Source organism: Theobroma cacao, chromosome 7, assembly GCF_053813885.1.
Source record: "Theobroma cacao isolate CCN51 chromosome 7, ASM5381388v1, whole genome shotgun sequence".
In the NCBI taxonomy this organism is placed as follows: domain Eukaryota; kingdom Viridiplantae; phylum Streptophyta; class Magnoliopsida; order Malvales; family Malvaceae; genus Theobroma; species Theobroma cacao.
Genome location: NC_142645.1, coordinates 2,432,568 through 2,449,205, shown reverse-complemented (window position 1 = coordinate 2,449,205; position 16,638 = coordinate 2,432,568). Strand labels below are relative to the sequence as shown.

Sequence of the window (16,638 nt, the reverse complement as noted above, 5' to 3'; positions counted from 1 at the left end):
GGGCTGGACAGGCGTATGGAAGATGATGATGGAGGATACTATGACAAATAAAAGTTTCAAGGTGTTGCCAATGCTAAATGTCAAGGGAGAGGGACATGTATGACACCTGATTGTAGAGATGATGAAATGTAGACCTGTCATCAGTGTTTCATCCGTTCAAGCAAAACTTTTTGTGCTGTTCTCCCAATCGCTTGAGGGGGTGTAGTGTAATAAAATAAAATGTTAAATTAGAAACTAGTCCAATATACTTCAAGTATGTATATATACATGTGCATGTTCCATAAGTGATATAAATATGCATATTAACCGAACTTAGACAGAGAAACCCCCATATCCACATTCCAGAAAGAAGTCATTAACAATGGAAAAGCAAGTGAATCTAAAATTGTTCACTGCGGCAAGGTCAGGGAACTTACAAATACTCCAGGATATAATTCGAGATGCTGCAGCGACAGTATATGATGCAAAAACCCCAGAAGGAAACACGGTCCTTCACTTCGCTGCAAGATTCGGACACAAACCTTTGGTAGGAGAGCTCATCACGGGGTGTCCTTCCCTTGTCCACCAGAGCAATTTCAAGGGAGAAACGCTGCTGCATGTCGCAGCAAAGGCCGGAAGAGATGACGTTGTTGGATTGTTAATCGATTCAAAGACAGATAAACCTGGCTTGTGCATCGGTTGGATCAGAGATAATTCTGGTAATTCGCCTTTACATGGTGCTGTCAGGAATGGACATTCTAAGGTAGTGAAGGCGTTCGCTAAAAGAGATGCATTTTCGTTACGCTGGCTTAATGATGCAAAAGGATAGTTGTGAAGCTAAGGGTATGGCTGGTACTTATAAGCATTTTGAAAGAAATTTTAATGTTCTTTAGTTCAATACTAATTCCCAGGGTTTGTTTCGTTTTTCTGTGAATGCAGGACTTGGTTCCCTGTGTACCTATTTTATTCAAGGATGAACAGATTATACTCTGGAGAGGAAAGAGAGATCAGGAACTGAACTCTGACATTTCGGATGCCACTATGAAATCTCAGGATACTTAGTTGAGGTTGCAATGTAGGCAAGATAAGATCATTGCTACCTGTAAATTTCTAGCTCATTAGCTTTTCCAATGCTTCCAATCCTTGTTTATTCAAGATAGTTCCCTCTCAGCCACATTAAAATATAAAAACCTGCCTAGTCACTGTATGACATTGTTTATAAGCATCATTATTATTATTATTAATATCTACAATATGACAAGCTGCTGGTATATCTGACCATAATCCATTAATCCAGCGATCATGGATCCCAAAAGACAGTAAACCATAGACTCCTCTGAGCTAAATTCTTCCAGATACTGTTCTCTCTTTCGATATCTGCGTTACGTGATGAATTGAAGTTCATGAACCCCTGCTTTTCTCATGCCTTTGCCTGCAAAAGAGAGCGCTTGCGATTAGGAATAACAGAAATCAATCATCGTCCAGACAAAATACTCTAATTAAGAATTTAAGACCTGTGTTTAGGATTGGCCCCATTGTCAACATTTATGGATTATTCTCCACTAACTACAGCACTCCCTGGAACCCTCACACAATTGGCTAGTCATTCATCTCTCTATGTGAGGAGGAATTCAACTATCACAGATTGAAAAGGTTCAGTTACCACAGAAATCTTGTAGGAGGAATTGAGTAGGTGTTACAAGATGCTATAACGACCAGATCAAAGACAGCAAACATAAAATATTCAAGAATTACATAAATAGCACAGACCCACGGGTAGTACATACTAGACCACGACAACCAACCTAGAAGACTACATAATTAGCAGCTAAATCGATACCCCTTTTGAGTGTGCATGCTCCATTTTTCCCCCTTGAGAATCGCAACTTGTTAGAGCTCCAGAAGAGTTCCAAATCTTACATGCAGTGCTTCTAAATATGATATGCTATAGACCTTATCACTATGGATAGTATACTCTGAAAGCAAACAAAAAATTCACATGGGAATAATCCAGACAAACAATATATGTCCACATACCTAGTCAGGTAATTAAGATCAATCACAGTCCTACAGGCAAAACATTCAGAGCATAAAGATGTTTTAAAATTAGCGATGGCAGCTCCAAGAGCATTGATGGACTGGACAGGCGTGTGGAAGATGATGATGGAGGAGACTATGACAGATATAAGTTTCATGGTGTTGCCAATGCTAAATGTCAAGGGAGAGGGACATGTATGACACCTGATTGTAGAGATGATGACATATAGACCAGTCATAAGTGTTTCATCCGTTCAAGCACAACTTTGTGTAATAAAATAAAATTTTAATTTTGAAACTAGTCCAATATACTTCAAGTGTGTGTATATATACATGTACATGTTCCATACGTGGTATAAATATGCATATTATCTTAACCCTAGACAGGGGCTGCCTCCATATCCATATTCCTGATTTTCATAAAGGAGAAGTCATTAACAATGGATGAGCAAGTGAACCTGAAATTGTTCAGTGCAGCAAGGTCAGGGAACTTACAAACTCTCCGGCGATTAATTCAAGATGATGAAGCGAAAGTACATGATAAAAAAACCCCAGAAGGAAACACGGTTCTTCACTTCGCAGCAAGATTCGGACACAAATCTTTGGTAGAAGAGCTCATCACGCGGTGTCCTTCCCTTGTCCACCAGAGCAATTTCAAGGGAGAAACGCCGCTGCATGTCGCGGCAAAGGCCGGAAGACATGACATTGTTGAATCATTAATGGATTCAAAGACAGATAAATCTGGCTTGTGCCTCGGCTGGATCAGGGATAACTCTGGTAATACGCCTTTACATGGGGCCGTCAGGAATGAACATTCTAAGGTAGTGAAGGCGTTCGCTAAAAAAGATCCATTATCGTTACGCTGGCTTAATGATGCAGGGGAATCCCCACTTTCAATTGCTATTGATATGAGGTTTACCAAGCTTGCAGCAACAATCATAGATTTGAATAAATCTACGCTTGATTACCGTGGAAACGACGACCAAACTCCTTTGCATTGTGCCGTCATAAGGCAAGATTTTGGTGAGCTCCTGAAAGATTCACCTTTTACTACTCTCCTGCACTCCCCTTTAAGAAATATAGTTAACCCAACTATCTTTCTCTGTTTTTTTTTGCTAGATATCATGACAGAAATAATAAATTTGAAAAAGGATCTCGTTGGAGAGCAAGATGGAAGGGGAAGGACTCCCCTTCACTATGCTGCAGCCTTGGGTCACCAAAAAATGGTGGAGGTGTTAATCAATGAAAATCCTTGGGTTGCATACAAAAAAGACAAAAATCAGAAAATACCTCTTCACTTGGCAGCAGGGAATGGGAAGACACGTCTTATAGAAGCATTGCTACAGCCTTGTCCAGAAACCATCGAGATAGTCGATAAGATGCAGCAAAATATTCTTCATATTGCAGCTAAGAATGGAAATGTGGATGCGGTGTCATATATTCTGAAGCTACCTGAGATGGAAGATTTGGTTAACTCTCCTGACAAGGATGGAAACACCCCTTTGCATCTGGCGGCCCGCAACTACCATAGCGATGTGGTGAGTGTTCTCTCCAAGAATTTGAAGGTGGAAATCAGGGCAATCAACCACTCTAAAGAGACTGCTATAGCAATTGTTAAATTGCCTGATGATCGTGGAATGGAACTACAAAAGGTATGCAAGAAGATTACTGAATTTAAGAAAATGTAATTTAAAGCATAATGAAGTGTATGTTTCAATAATTTACAAAAAAAAAATTCATTTCATAAAAGTTCGTTTTAAGTTGTTCAGTTATTCCATATTTCTATGAGAATCTTGCAAATGAGATTTTACAAGTATTACTCAGTACAAGTTTTTGTTTCTTGCAGCACTTAACCTTGAAAGCATTAAAGAGCGCTTATAAACAAAAGGCTATTCATCTTGAGGATGCCACTGAATTGGATTATGGAGAAGTAGAAAAGGATGAAAAGCCAGACAAAGATGAAAAGTCAAACAAAGATGGTAAAAAGAGTAGAGAAATGGCACAAATAATATCTGTGATGTCAACCCTTATAGCTACATTCACATTTACCGCAGCTTTTACCATCCCTGGTGGTTTTGAAAATGATGGTCCGGATAAGGGCTTGGCAACGTTAATTAGTAAATCAGCTTTTCAGGCCTTCGTTATTTCTGATGCCGTTGCTATGACTTCATCTATTACTGCTGCAGTTATTGTGTTTTGGTCATCTTCACGTCGAGACACTGAATCATTCTTGGATACTCTTCCTTTCGCCATTGCCTTAACTTGGATCTCACTTATGGCAATGGCACTAGCTTTTGTGACTGGATTATTTGTTGTGTTGCAGAAGACATTATGGTTGGCTATATTGGTTTGCATCATTGGCTGTGCTCCCCCTTTCATTCTATACATATTTTCTCCCATATTTCTTATTGTGTTTGAAAGGGTTTCCAAGTCTCAAACCTCTCTTTGTAATCGGCAGAATATAGTGGAAGACAATCCATTTCTGTTTATTTTTCGATTGATGAAGATATTTGTTGAAAGACAGAGTTATTTTCTCTTTACATATTTACGCAGAGGTGTAAGAGGTCAGGTCAACTAATTGAAGAGTCCACTGCACTTGTTCCTTTAAAGAAAGCATGCGATCGAGCTGGTATAGTTAGAGTTAGAGTCCTCAGCATTTAGGAATTACAATATGTACAAGAAAAAAAAAAGGGTCATGTTGTTCAACTTGCTGTTTAAAGCGTGTGGGTTGCTTTGGATGAGTACAATATATAGGTTTGTGGACTGCCTTGCAAAAGGAAGGGGTGATGAGATTGATTCTATGTGCAGCAGCGATATGATTCGAGAAGAAATTAGAGCAGACTGATGACTTCAACGGTTTCATCGCGGTTTGAGGTGTTTTATGCCGTGTTGATTTGTGGCTATTTCTATCCATGGATATGTGTTGCCAAGGTGTAATTGTAAACAGTTGCAAGGCTTATAATTCTGGGCAGATTTGATTGTCTGTATGTAACAATGTCTTGTATATAGGTGTTCTTGTGATCCTGTTTTAGGTTAGGGAGGTGTTTGCTTTGTAACAATAATCGTAATGAGGTGTTGTAACATATTGAAGATTGTTAAGAGAGGAGAAACTTTTTTATTAAAAGCGAAATTTATTGGCTTAAAAAAAAAAATTGCTGTTAAAAGTGACCTATCGATGGACTTGTTGAGAGTTAATTATTTAAAATTATTTAAATAGTTTAATGACTTCTGATGTTCGGTACAGTAGTTTAATAGTCATCTTCACTAGTTCAACATGTCTAGAATAAAACAGATCTTATGTTAGTAATTATCAACATCTAACTTTTTTCCTTTTCTAATTAAAAAGACAAATAGTACCATTCTACAATAAATTATTTTCAAAATGTTTAGAATTTTCTCTAAACAAATGAAATATTGTTGAGAATCTAAATTCAACTGAGAAAGAGATTAAGAGATTAAGATTGTTGTGTATCTCTATCTAACTCGGGAAAGATCTTTAACATCGTTAATACATGAAATATTCGCTACTTGATTCATAAATTGACACATGTAATTTCAAATAAATTTAAAGTAAAAAATTATCATCATCATTTTTCCCTTTTTGATTAATTGTCATTATCTTTCTGCTCAATTTAAGATCATTAAAATTTCAGCAATAAATTAATTTTAACATACATTAATCACCTTAGAATCAAGTAGTGAACATCTTCACATAGCTACAGGATTCGGAGATATTTGGTAGAAGAGACAATGAAAGGAAGCAAGCCTTCCCTTGTTCATAGTAGTACCAACCGCAAGGGTGAACCTCTGGTCCACAAAATGAGAAGGGTCGAGAGCTTTCTGGGAAAAAGGGTAGAGAGCTAGTTCACACTAGTGACTAGATCATGTTTGGAATGAGAAGCCGCCATTGATTTTTGAGCGGTAATACTATCTGGAATTGTTCATGTTGGATGAAGCACAGACAGATGTTTTTATACCAATTGAAGTTTTTAACGGTTGGTATAGAGACTTTCGAAGGTATAGTGGCTCTAGTGTTAATAAAATTTTTTTAGGTGAATCCTTAGTGCTTATTATAGCCATGGCTGGTCATGGAAACAATTCTGTCAAAGACTTTGAGCAACAAATATAGGGAAAATATTTGATGTAATGATAATGTATACCTTCTATACATTTTAAGTCATTAAATTTTGACACTTCATTAATGAAATATTATTTTTAAAAAATAAAATATTAATATTATTTTGAGATCTCATTATTAATTTTGAAAGAAATAAATAATCGGATCTTATTTTTTTTATCTCATTAAGATCATAACAATAAAAGTGAATATGTTACAACCTAAGGACAAAATAAAGAGATTCTGACATACCCACCTACCCGAAATCCATTGCAATACACAGGAGATTCCCATGCATCATAACCAATTCCATGTCTCTTATCCTACAATGTATATGGCATTAATATTTGATATATTGACAGTATATAACTTTTATACTATTAAGTTATCATATCTTGACACCTTGTTAATAAAATAAAAAAATAAAATCAAAATAATAAGCTACCAAATAATACTAATATTTTATTTTCTTCAAAATAATAAAAGATATCAGAATTTGGTAACCTGACAGCTACACATTATTGTCAGTGTATCAAATATTAATCAATCAGAAAAACACATTACAGCCCAATAAACCAACACCATACAGAAACTTAAAAAAATAAAAATAAAAACATCACAGTACCGTATCCCAAATGATTATCGAATTACAGAATAATCCAGAAAGCATTACATAAGCAATAAATCTCCATATATCGTAGGCATAATTAGTGCATCACCCAAAGCACCCTCACGTCCCTGGCACCTACACATCACAGAATCAATGTGCACCTTTCCAATGCGGCTCACGCCCCAGAAAAAGCATAAGCTCGGCTACCATATATACATTATCATCGAGCAAAGAACACGTCTTGTCTTTCCACACCAAACTTGGCCAATGAATCGGCAAAAGTATTTGCTTCTCTCAAAGTATGAATAGTAATCCTCGACATCATTGAAAATATTTCAATGAATCCAATGAATCCTTGGCCTTGTTGATTAATCAAAAGCAAAATTGGAACAAATAACCAAAAGTAAGTCCTTAAGATAAACAATTAATTAACCAAAAGTAAAATTGAAACAAATAAAAATATAACAGAATTACCTTCAAAGATGGAAACTCGACAAAGTAGTTTTTTGGACAAAAGCTCCTCAGCCTTTCTAAGTTTTCAAGCCTTAAATCCTTTAACTGAGGGAGCTCAATATCGTGCCTGTCCGTTTCGTTTGCCTCGTCCATATCCATTTCTTTTGCCTCGGGCCCATTCTTTTTTTTTGCCATGCCGAAGACATGCTTTAATCGGGGGCAATCGATTACCCCAAGCGATTCCAACTTAGGAAGTCCTTGAGCCAAAGTGATTGGAAACACGTATTCCAAGCTTTTGCATCTAGCTATCCTAAGACTTCTCAATCTTTCCCACAAAAGATTGCTATCCATGTTTGAAACTACTTCATCGCTATTTTCTACTTCTATGATTAAGTTCAGAGAGTCGCAGCCTTGTATATCGAGTTCTTCTAGATGCACCAAAGTTTGAGCAAGGATAGGCGAAAAAAGATACACCACTTTAGTACACCACTGAATTTTCATAGTTTTAAGAAGCCGTAGGCTAACAAAATGGGTGGGTCCTCTCCATATGCAGCTCAATTCTGGTAATGATTTTAGCTCTAAACAAGTTAAATTTGAGAGTGGTGGTACCTGATTTTTTTTAACATAAAGATAAATATAAAATTTATTAATTAATAAATATTGAAATATAAATTCATTGTACTCAAATGAAAAATTCTTGAATAGTGAAAAGACATAAAAGAAAAATACTTAAATATTGAAAAGACGTACATTTTAAAAAAAAGGTAAAAAAGAAAGTGTCAAAAGTCAATAATTTAGAAAGATTAGATAATAATTATTTATATATTTGATAATTTAAAAAAAAAAGATGATTAGATAAAGAACAACGAGAGCATTATTAAAGGAAAAATAGAGATAGATAAGCTACCTCTTGCTCTGCCATTTCTTGGGCAAAAGCAAAGACTTGCTCTAATTTGTTGCATTGAGATATCTCAAGTTGTTCTAGATGCATCAGACTTTGAGTAAGCCAAGGTGAGAAGATAGATTTCAGTTCATCGCATTTCTGAATTGTTACATCCTTCAAACTTTGTAAGCTTGCATGGGTTGGTTTTTTCAATATACTCTCCAATGTTGGTAACAAGCTCTGCTTCAAACAAGTTAAATTTAAAAGTTATGCTATTGATTTTCCACACATAAAGAAAATTATAAAATTTATTAATTAATAGATATTAAAATATGAATTTATTGTACTTGATAAAAAAAGTATTTAAATATTGAGAAAAAAAATACATTTTTTAAAAAACTGTCAAAGAAAAGAAGTGTTAAAAGTCAATAATTTAGAAAGATTAGATAACAATTATTTATATATTTGATAATTTAACAAAGAAAAAAAATGATTAGATAAAGAACAAATGAGAGTATTATTGAAGGAAAAATGGAGAGAGAAGATGTACCTCTTGCTCAGCCATTTCTTTGGCAAATGCAAAGACTTGATCTAATTTACTGTATGTAGATATCCTGAGTTGTTCTGCATGCATCACACTTTGAGCAAGACAACGGGAGAAGCTATTTTTGTGTTTCATGTTGATATCGATCAGAGTAAGACTTTTCACATTGCAAAACAGGTCGCTAATTCTCAAGGTTCCCGACGGCAGCCCCTCCATATTTTCAAATTCTACAACTATATTGTCTCGTCGTTTGGGGAACACACAGTTTTCTTGGAAACATTGATCAGTAGAAACTCTCAGTGTTAATCCAGTTAAACGAGACACTGAATTCAGCTCCAATAAGTTAACATTGTTTTCATTTGTCACGTGTAGGTCTTGGAGTGACGTTAACCTGTTACACGCAAATACAAAATATTATTATCACAATAATAGCACTTCAAGCTTAGAGAAAATATCTACACTCCAGTGGTAGTAATATATAATATATATAGTTCTGTTGATGATTTTTTTTTCTCAAAATGGCACGATTCTAAAGCTGCTTTTTGTACTACAGGTTGCAATGTTTTCATAATAATAGGAGTGACCAAAAGCTTTGTGATAGTCAAAATAAAAATACTTACTAAAGAAAATAATAGGAAAAAATAAATAACATAAAATTAAATACTTCATACCTTAGTATTACCTTGAAAGCAAGTTAGGGGGGACATTGCTGGGTCCAATGCAAGAAAAATACAGTGATTTTAGTCCATGTAATTCCACTAATTCTTCAGGTAGCTCATGAATATTAGTATTTAACAATGCAAAATTCTCAAGGTTTTTCATGTTTCTCAATGATGAGATGTTCTCAAGCTTGCAATCTATTAAGCATAGAGTTCGAAGTTTTGTCAAGAATTGAAGTGCTTCCAACGAGAATATGACATCTTGGAGAAGTAAAACCTGGAGGGCTTTCATTCCAGCAAAAAGCTTACTTGAAACTTGCAATGACTGCTTTTCTACCAAAAGCAAAGTCCTGAGTTTTGAAAATTCTATATTCTCAGGAAAATTAACTATCTTATTGTTCCATAAAGAGATTGCTGTATAACAACTAAAACTTGCATTCAAAGGCCATTTCCTCAATCCATTTTTTACCATGAACATATTTTCCCCTCTTGATGTTATCCAATGAGCAAATTTGCGAACCACTTTATGCATCTTTACAAAATTTTCATCATCAGTTTCCACTAACAAACCTGATTGTTGCAGTTTTAATAGTGCTTGACATATTTCCTTCCTTGAGTCTTCGATTACGTAATTATTATTGAACAATCCCTGACCAATTCCAAATGTAATCAACAACTCAATACTAATCTCATAATCTTCTGGAAAAAGGGAACACAACAAGAAACATTGCTTGATATCATCTTGATCCAAATAATCGTAACTAAGCTCTAAGATTGCATAGATATCTCTGAAAACATCTTGATTATCTGAATGTCTTGGGTCTTTGAGTCGTTGATTTGCTACCATCCACCCATTTAGGTTTTCATCTTTTAGAGCGTTTGCCACAGTTACAATTGCAAGAGGCAAACCCTCGCATTCATGAGCAACCTCCTTTGCTACATTGAAGGTGCGGGAGCCATCGTTTAAACCAGCTTTATCTTTGAATAAAGCCCATGCTTCATCATCAGATTGAATGTTCAGTTTAAATTCCTCTTGACAATCCATTTCACTGCAGACTTGTTGGAGACGTGTAGTTAGAAGAATTTTGCAACCCTCGTGCTCACGACCGAATTGAATTCCTATATTTTGCAATTTAAGTTTTTTCCAAACATCATCGAGAATAATGAGAATCTTCTTCTCGCCTTTTAATCTCCACCATAACTCTTCTGCTTTTCCTTGTTCCGTAATTGATTTAAATTCTAAACCAAAGAGTTCTGCAATCCTTTCTCGAATGTTGATGTCTGGATTTTGGGACAGTGTAACAATCATTACTTTATCAAAGAGCTTTTGCTCCAGAGCTTGCTTTCCCGCTTCTACCGCCAAAGTTGTTTTACCCACTCCTGGCATTCCGTACAATCCAATCATGTTCACACCATCGCTTTTCAAAGCCTTCATGATCCCGTTGAAAGCTAACGTTGAAGATTCGGAAGGCATGAAATCTATTCCTTGAAGAGGAGGACGCTGGCCGATTCGTTGAAAATTACAAGTCTCTAAAAGTGTAGAGATACAAAGCGTCTTCTTCCTTACTTTGATACTTAAGGAGTATCGCCAGCCCCAACTAGGACAACAATTGAAACACTTGTTTCGTTCTATTTCATCTTCCAAACTCTGAGCTTCTCCCAATTCTTTCTCTGCCTCTGTTAACCACTCCTCAACGTCCTTCTCAATTACCTCTGTTTGCTGTTTGGCCTCATCGATGTCATTTTTTAGCAGATCTTTTTTCAATTCCAATTTCTTTCGCTGAATCTTGAAATCTTCGACAATTTTGCCAAAACGGAAAAAGTAACTGAGATAACGTGATGCGTATTCTGTTGCCAGGTTCCCCACCGCATTGGCAGCAGCAGTGGTAACAAATTCAGCAGCCATTCTTTGATGATCTGAGGCTGAAAAACAACTTCGATGAGTAAAAAGCTTCACAGAGACAAAAGCAATTACGAAATGTTGGCAAAGTACCTTACCTTGGCAGCAACACTTTTATAAAATATGTGAATCACAAAAAAACAAATTGTCCACCGACTAACTTGGAAATTGAAAATGCTGCACAGGTAGAAATTATTCACTGGTCATGTGTATAGTAACTAAAAATATATCTTACATGTTAGAGTAAAATCATAATATTATGACTCTATAAAATACTTTCTCAAAATTTAAAGTTCTATTTATTTCAGTTTTTTTCCAAATAGGTACAGCTTTTATTTATCCATCGTTGTCATGGGCTGGGAAAGAAGTAAAATGCAAATTAATTAATTTTATTTGCCAACTGAAGGAATCAAGAGGTCAAATGGATAAGTGATAAAGAGAAATATTGAGCATAGAAAAAATTATATATGGCGAATATAAAATGTTTCGTTGAAGCTTACCTCGCTTCGAATGGATCTTCTAAAGCTGCATGGATTTTTCACTTCACCAACTCCGAAGACAGAAAGCAGAGAAACTAAAATACTAGAGCTAGCAGCTTTGGGCTTTTTTGGCCTTTGTGGAGCTACGGAAAGGAAAAGTAGCAGGGATCAAAGGAAAGTAATTTAACACAACAGGTTTTTCTTTTTCTTTTTTTTTTCTGGGTTTAAAAGAAAATGAGGAAAGTAAAAACCAATGAAAATAAACAAACAGAGATGCTTTAATTTGTTCTTTGAGTTAAAAGAAAAATGGGAAAATTAAGGAAATAAAACGGAAGAGTATGTTTTGTGGAGTTAAAAGAAGAGCAAGGCAGAAATCAAACAAACTCTTGGGATAGTGTAGATGATAGAAGAAGACGGTCAAATGGAAACTCTATGACGACAAAGTAATAAGAGTATAGTCATAATAAAAATGGGAAAATATTGGCAACTTGGGGCAAAGTCGTCCCATGTGAGTTTCCCCACTAATTAACAAACAAATATTACTCTCTTTTTCTTTATCAGTAGTTTCATGGTGATATGCTTTTTCGCTGTCATTTCCGGTCTTCTTTTTGCCTTAGGCCTTCTGTTTTGCAGATGTATCCTCAAATGCATAAACCAAGACAAATAAGCCATAGAAGAGAAAGAAGAAGATGCACATGTACACCAAGGAGAGATGAAGTTTCAGGAGCCAAGGTTCAGCTTCTATTGTGATCAATGAAAACTCAAAGTAGAAATCAACTTTGCACTACAATAATCAGAAGCCCAATAGCAGAGGGAATTATGAAACAACAGTTAATCCTTCTTCGCCCTAGCAAAAACACTTTTTTCTTCTAATTAATAAAAAAAATTAAACACTTTTGTAAAATATTAATTTGTAATAACACCAAATATTAAAAAAGTTGAACCGATTAATGATACTTAACACCATATTGAGTTCTAATTAATAAAAAAAATGGTTTCATGTTCGTGCTCCTAAATATAATAATGTCTTTTCCTTAAGATTGCAAGATATTGAATCTTTATAAACCAGTTGAAAACATAAAAAATATCAACAAGCTTCCTTCTAATTACTTTAATGAAGTATAAATTTTCCCTAAACAAAATTTACCATGAATCGAAAGATAATTAAGTTCACACCTTTAATTTTCTTTGTGCTCTTACTAAATTTGCGAAGAAAACTAATATGTCATTGCCAACTTTGTCACCTGAGGCAGAGCCAAGGGGTCGGCGGGATTAAGTGTACATAATATGATTCCTCTTTTAATTATTTTCTAGTCACATTTTATACAAAATCTTGAATTAGTTATTGTTTGTCACGGTCTTTGCTAATAGACATGACATCATTAATGCATTTTTTAATTATCCATCTCTTTAACTTTGTTATTTTTTCAATTTTATTTCAATATTTATTGATGTATAAATAATAAAATTATTAGGATGTTGATACAAATGAACCACCCAAAAGTAACTAAAGTAGATGAAAGATGAAAGAAAGGAACTAGAATACTTATTAATTTGCGAACAAAATTTGTCATCATTCTAAAGGTAAGTTCACATCTTCAATTTATTTATTTTTTCTTTGTGGTCCTAGGTATTTGAGAAAAAATTGATATATCATTATTAAGTTAAATTTTGAGCTAATTAAATTATAGACTACTGTGATAAATTCTAAGCAATAATAAAGTTCACACAATCTCTCCTTAGATATCTTATCTATGAGCTTTTCTTTCCCCTCATTTTTTTCTTTTCTTTACCAGAAAATCATTACGTTATAAATTTAACTACTATCAAAAGTGATTATTAGAGGAAGACAAATAATTAAATCCATCGACACAATGAGAAATTCCAATTAAAAAACTATCAGTATTGAGAAAAGCAAAGCTATAAAAGAGTTTAAGAAAGTATTGTCAATTTTTTTGCTCCTTGTAATGGGGAAATCTTTAATTAACCTCTAATGAAAAAAATGAGGGAAGAAATAGTTTTGGTCAATCCTTGGCTAATTGACTATCTCTACTTCAAAGTAACAAAGAAACATCAATATGGAATTAGGACTCTTCTTCGCTCTTGCCTTGAAAGAATCAAGTCTGATATGAAAATTGAATTTATCAAAGTAAGAGGGAAATTCCCAAGGTTTTCTTAAAAATTTTTGATTCATGTCATGGTGGAATGGAACACAACATTAATGCCACCATTTATGAAGAGTGTATTGTCATTGGAGAAGTATTTTTTACTATAATTCTCTCTCAAAGAATAAAAATAAGGACCGAGGTGCTATGTTAAAAGGACATTCTAACTAATGTAAAATTGACTTCATTTTACAATCCTAAATATAATAATTTCTTCTCCATAAGATTTCCAAAATTTGAATTACTTCAATGAAGCATAAATTTCTCCTAAACAAAATTAATCATCTTCCAAAAAGACAATTAAGTTCACACTTTTAATTTTTTCTTTGTGCTCCTATATATCTGAAAGGAGACGTGAAATCATTGATGTACTTTTGAATTACTGAACCCATTATGGGTCAATTTGTTTTATCATCTATGTATTGATAATAATTTTAAGCTCCTTTTTATAGATTATTTTGTTTCAAATCTGCTACAATCCTAGAGACCAACAGTAACTTTCAGAGAAAATGTTTTTATAGATTATTTTGTGTTTCACTTGAACATAAATTCTTGAAATTAAACACTTTAAATATAGCGTGTAACAATTTTTTTTCAACATAACATGTAATAATTTTTTTTTTTGAATATGACGTGTAACAATATTATTCTCTAAACATGACGTGTAACTTGATCTTTATTTTTGTATTTCACTCTATTATAATCTCTTGCCGTTAGACATTTTAAACATGTCATATGACAATTATTTTTTTAATATAGCGTATAATAACATTTTTTTTCAATAAGTGCACATGAAGGCAATTTTGTCCAAAAATTTTTTTCTTAATTAAAAATAATTAAAATTAAAATACTAGAGCTAGCGGCTTCGGGGGTTTTTGGCCTTTGTGGAGCTAAGGAAAGGAAAAGTAGCAGGGATCAAAGGAAAGTAATTTAACAGAGCAGTTTTTTCTTTTCTCTCTCTTTTTTTTTTTTCTGAGTTCAAAGAAAATGAGGAAAGTAGAACCCAATGAAATAAACAAACAGAGATGCTTTTGTTCTTTGAGTTAAAAAAAAAAAAGGGAAAATCAAGGAGATAAAATGGAAGAATAGGTTTTGCTGAGTTACAAGAAGAGCAAGGGAAAAAATCAAACAAAAGCAATTACGAAATATGTGCGAAGTACCTCACCTTTGGAACAATACCTTTATGGACAATGTGAAACACTGGGGAACAAGCCCTCGACCGACCAACTAGAAATTGAAAATTCTGCATATGTAGATTTTTTTTCACTGGTCATGTGTATATTACTTAGAAATATATCTTGCATTCTTTTTTCTCAGCAATAAATTAGCTTAAAACATTATGATTTACGATAATGAACAAATAAGGATATATTAATCATAAAACGAATATATCTTACATTTTAGAGTAAAATCATTGTGTTATCACTCTATAAAATACTTTCTCAAAATTTAAATATGTATTTTTTTTCAATTTTTTCCTAATAACAAATTAATTAATTTTATTTACGAACAAAGAAAATCAAGAAGTCAAATACATAAGTAGTAAGAGAAAGTGAGCATATAAAAAAATTAAATATGGGGAATATAATATGTTTTATTGAAGCTTACCTCAATTGGGATGGAATTACTTCACCAACTATGGAGATAGGGAAACCAAAATTAAGGAAAGGAAAAATAGCTAACAAGGATCAAACCAAAGTAATTTAAGAGAACTGTTTTTTTTTTTTTCAGAGATGAACAACAGAGATGCTTTTCTTCTTTGAGTTGAAAGAGAAATGGGAAAATCAAGGAAAATAAAATGAAAGAGTCGGTTTTGTTGAGTCAAAAGAAGAGCAAGGGAAAAATCAAACAAACTCTTGAGGTAGTGTAGCTCGCAGATGTGGAGATGATACAAGAGGAAGCTTGGATGGTAACTCTATGACGACAAAGTAATAAGAAAAGGTATAGGAAAAATGGGAAAATATTGGCAACTTGGGTCACAGTCGACCCATGTGAGTTTCCCGACTAATTAATAAAAAAATATTAGTCTATTTTCTTTGATTATAACCAGCTACTATGTGGAAGCCAGTGCTATACATTGAGAAAGTTTGTTTAATTTATTGTTTTAGATTGGCTTTTCTCTATTTTTATCCCCTTAATAAGCCCTCATTTCTTCAATTACTTACTCTTGTTCCGTCCGAAAAGCAGCAGCTCGCTTGAGTGAAAGTAGGTAAGCATTAAGCAGCTAGCTGCACAATTCCTGGCGTGAAGCATGGTTCACTTTTTGCCTATGGAAATGCATTCTCCTTTTACAATAAATAGATTAATCATCAATTGATACATTTCGCACTTTGTTTAAGAAGTAGTAGCCTAATCTCACCCACATACATGATAGTAAAATAAAACAAGAGCATTTACTTGGTTAATTGATTGCTAGCCAACTTGATGGAGACTTTTGCATTTGCCTTGATATATCATTCTACTCATTCTTTGAACCCTTATTAATAAATTAGCTGTTCCGCTAAAAAGATTATAACAATTAATCAATTTTTAGTCATTATGGCTGAAATAAGTCTTCTGTCTTATCAAGGCTAAAGACTTGGATCAGCATTATGTACTAATGTCATCATCAATTTATGACAAATATACTTTTCAAAAAAACAAAAAAATTTCTTTCCTTTATACTTGCTCTTTGAGGTGGTGGCCTTGGAGTAGTAATGGCTTCTACCAATAATTACTAGTCACCAATTGTGATTTCTTCTGCCTGGCCTTCCCTTAAGCCTGGCCTTCTCATGCAGATTTTTAGTTGTTGTTTTCATGAACCTTTTATGAG

General features: G+C 34.0%; 2 protein-coding genes and 1 long non-coding RNA gene across 3 annotated transcripts; 1 reads left to right on the top strand and 2 right to left on the bottom strand.

Annotated features, from left to right (window-relative positions):
- The first annotated feature begins 2,411 nt into the window (after positions 1–2,411).
- Positions 2,412–5,170, top strand: LOC18593558 (uncharacterized). Its single transcript, XM_088808386.1, has 3 exons — positions 2,412–3,039; positions 3,136–3,668; positions 3,863–5,170. Exons 1-3 carry the CDS (start codon positions 2,457–2,459, stop codon positions 4,592–4,594), a joined length of 1,848 nt encoding a protein of 615 aa, XP_088664512.1. The 5' UTR covers positions 2,412–2,456; the 3' UTR covers positions 4,595–5,170.
- A 1,468-nt stretch (positions 5,171–6,638) lies between these two features.
- LOC18593557 (putative disease resistance protein At1g51480) lies at positions 6,639–11,206 on the bottom strand. Its single transcript, XM_088807938.1, has 5 exons — positions 9,306–11,206; positions 8,630–9,014; positions 8,104–8,319; positions 7,218–7,805; positions 6,639–7,103 (listed from the first exon to the last, which is right to left on the bottom strand). The coding sequence occupies exons 1-5, from the start codon at positions 11,186–11,188 to the stop codon at positions 7,065–7,067; spliced, it is 3,111 nt and encodes a 1,036-aa protein (XP_088664064.1). The 5' UTR covers positions 11,189–11,206; the 3' UTR covers positions 6,639–7,064.
- A 74-nt stretch (positions 11,207–11,280) lies between these two features.
- LOC148761426 (uncharacterized) lies at positions 11,281–15,733 on the bottom strand. The gene is made up of 3 exons (XR_016027374.1): positions 15,435–15,733; positions 11,683–11,804; positions 11,281–11,359 (listed from the first exon to the last, which is right to left on the bottom strand). It is a non-coding gene; the product is annotated as an uncharacterized LOC148761426 (long non-coding RNA).
- Between the last annotated feature and the right edge of the window lie 905 nt (positions 15,734–16,638).

What these genes read in the sequence shown, in the direction of transcription:
- LOC18593558 (XM_088808386.1), top strand. Translation starts at nt 2,457, where the DNA reads ATGGATGAGCAAGTGAACCTGAAATTGTTCAGTGCAGCAAGGTCAGGG. An exon ending in CGTCATAAGGCAAGATTTTG is followed by an intron (nt 3,040 to 3,135) that starts GTGAGCTCCTGA and finishes TTTTTTTGCTAG; the next exon opens with ATATCATGACAGAAATAATA. An exon ending in GTGGAATGGAACTACAAAAG is followed by an intron (nt 3,669 to 3,862) that starts GTATGCAAGAAG and finishes TGTTTCTTGCAG; the next exon opens with CACTTAACCTTGAAAGCATT.
- LOC18593557 (XM_088807938.1), bottom strand. Translation starts at nt 11,188, where the DNA reads ATGGCTGCTGAATTTGTTACCACTGCTGCTGCCAATGCGGTGGGGAAC. An exon ending in CCCCCTAACTTGCTTTCAAG is followed by an intron (nt 9,015 to 9,305) that starts GTAATACTAAGG and finishes TGCGTGTAACAG; the next exon opens with GTTAACGTCACTCCAAGACC. An exon ending in AAGAAATGGCTGAGCAAGAG is followed by an intron (nt 8,320 to 8,629) that starts GTACATCTTCTC and finishes TGTTTGAAGCAG; the next exon opens with AGCTTGTTACCAACATTGGA.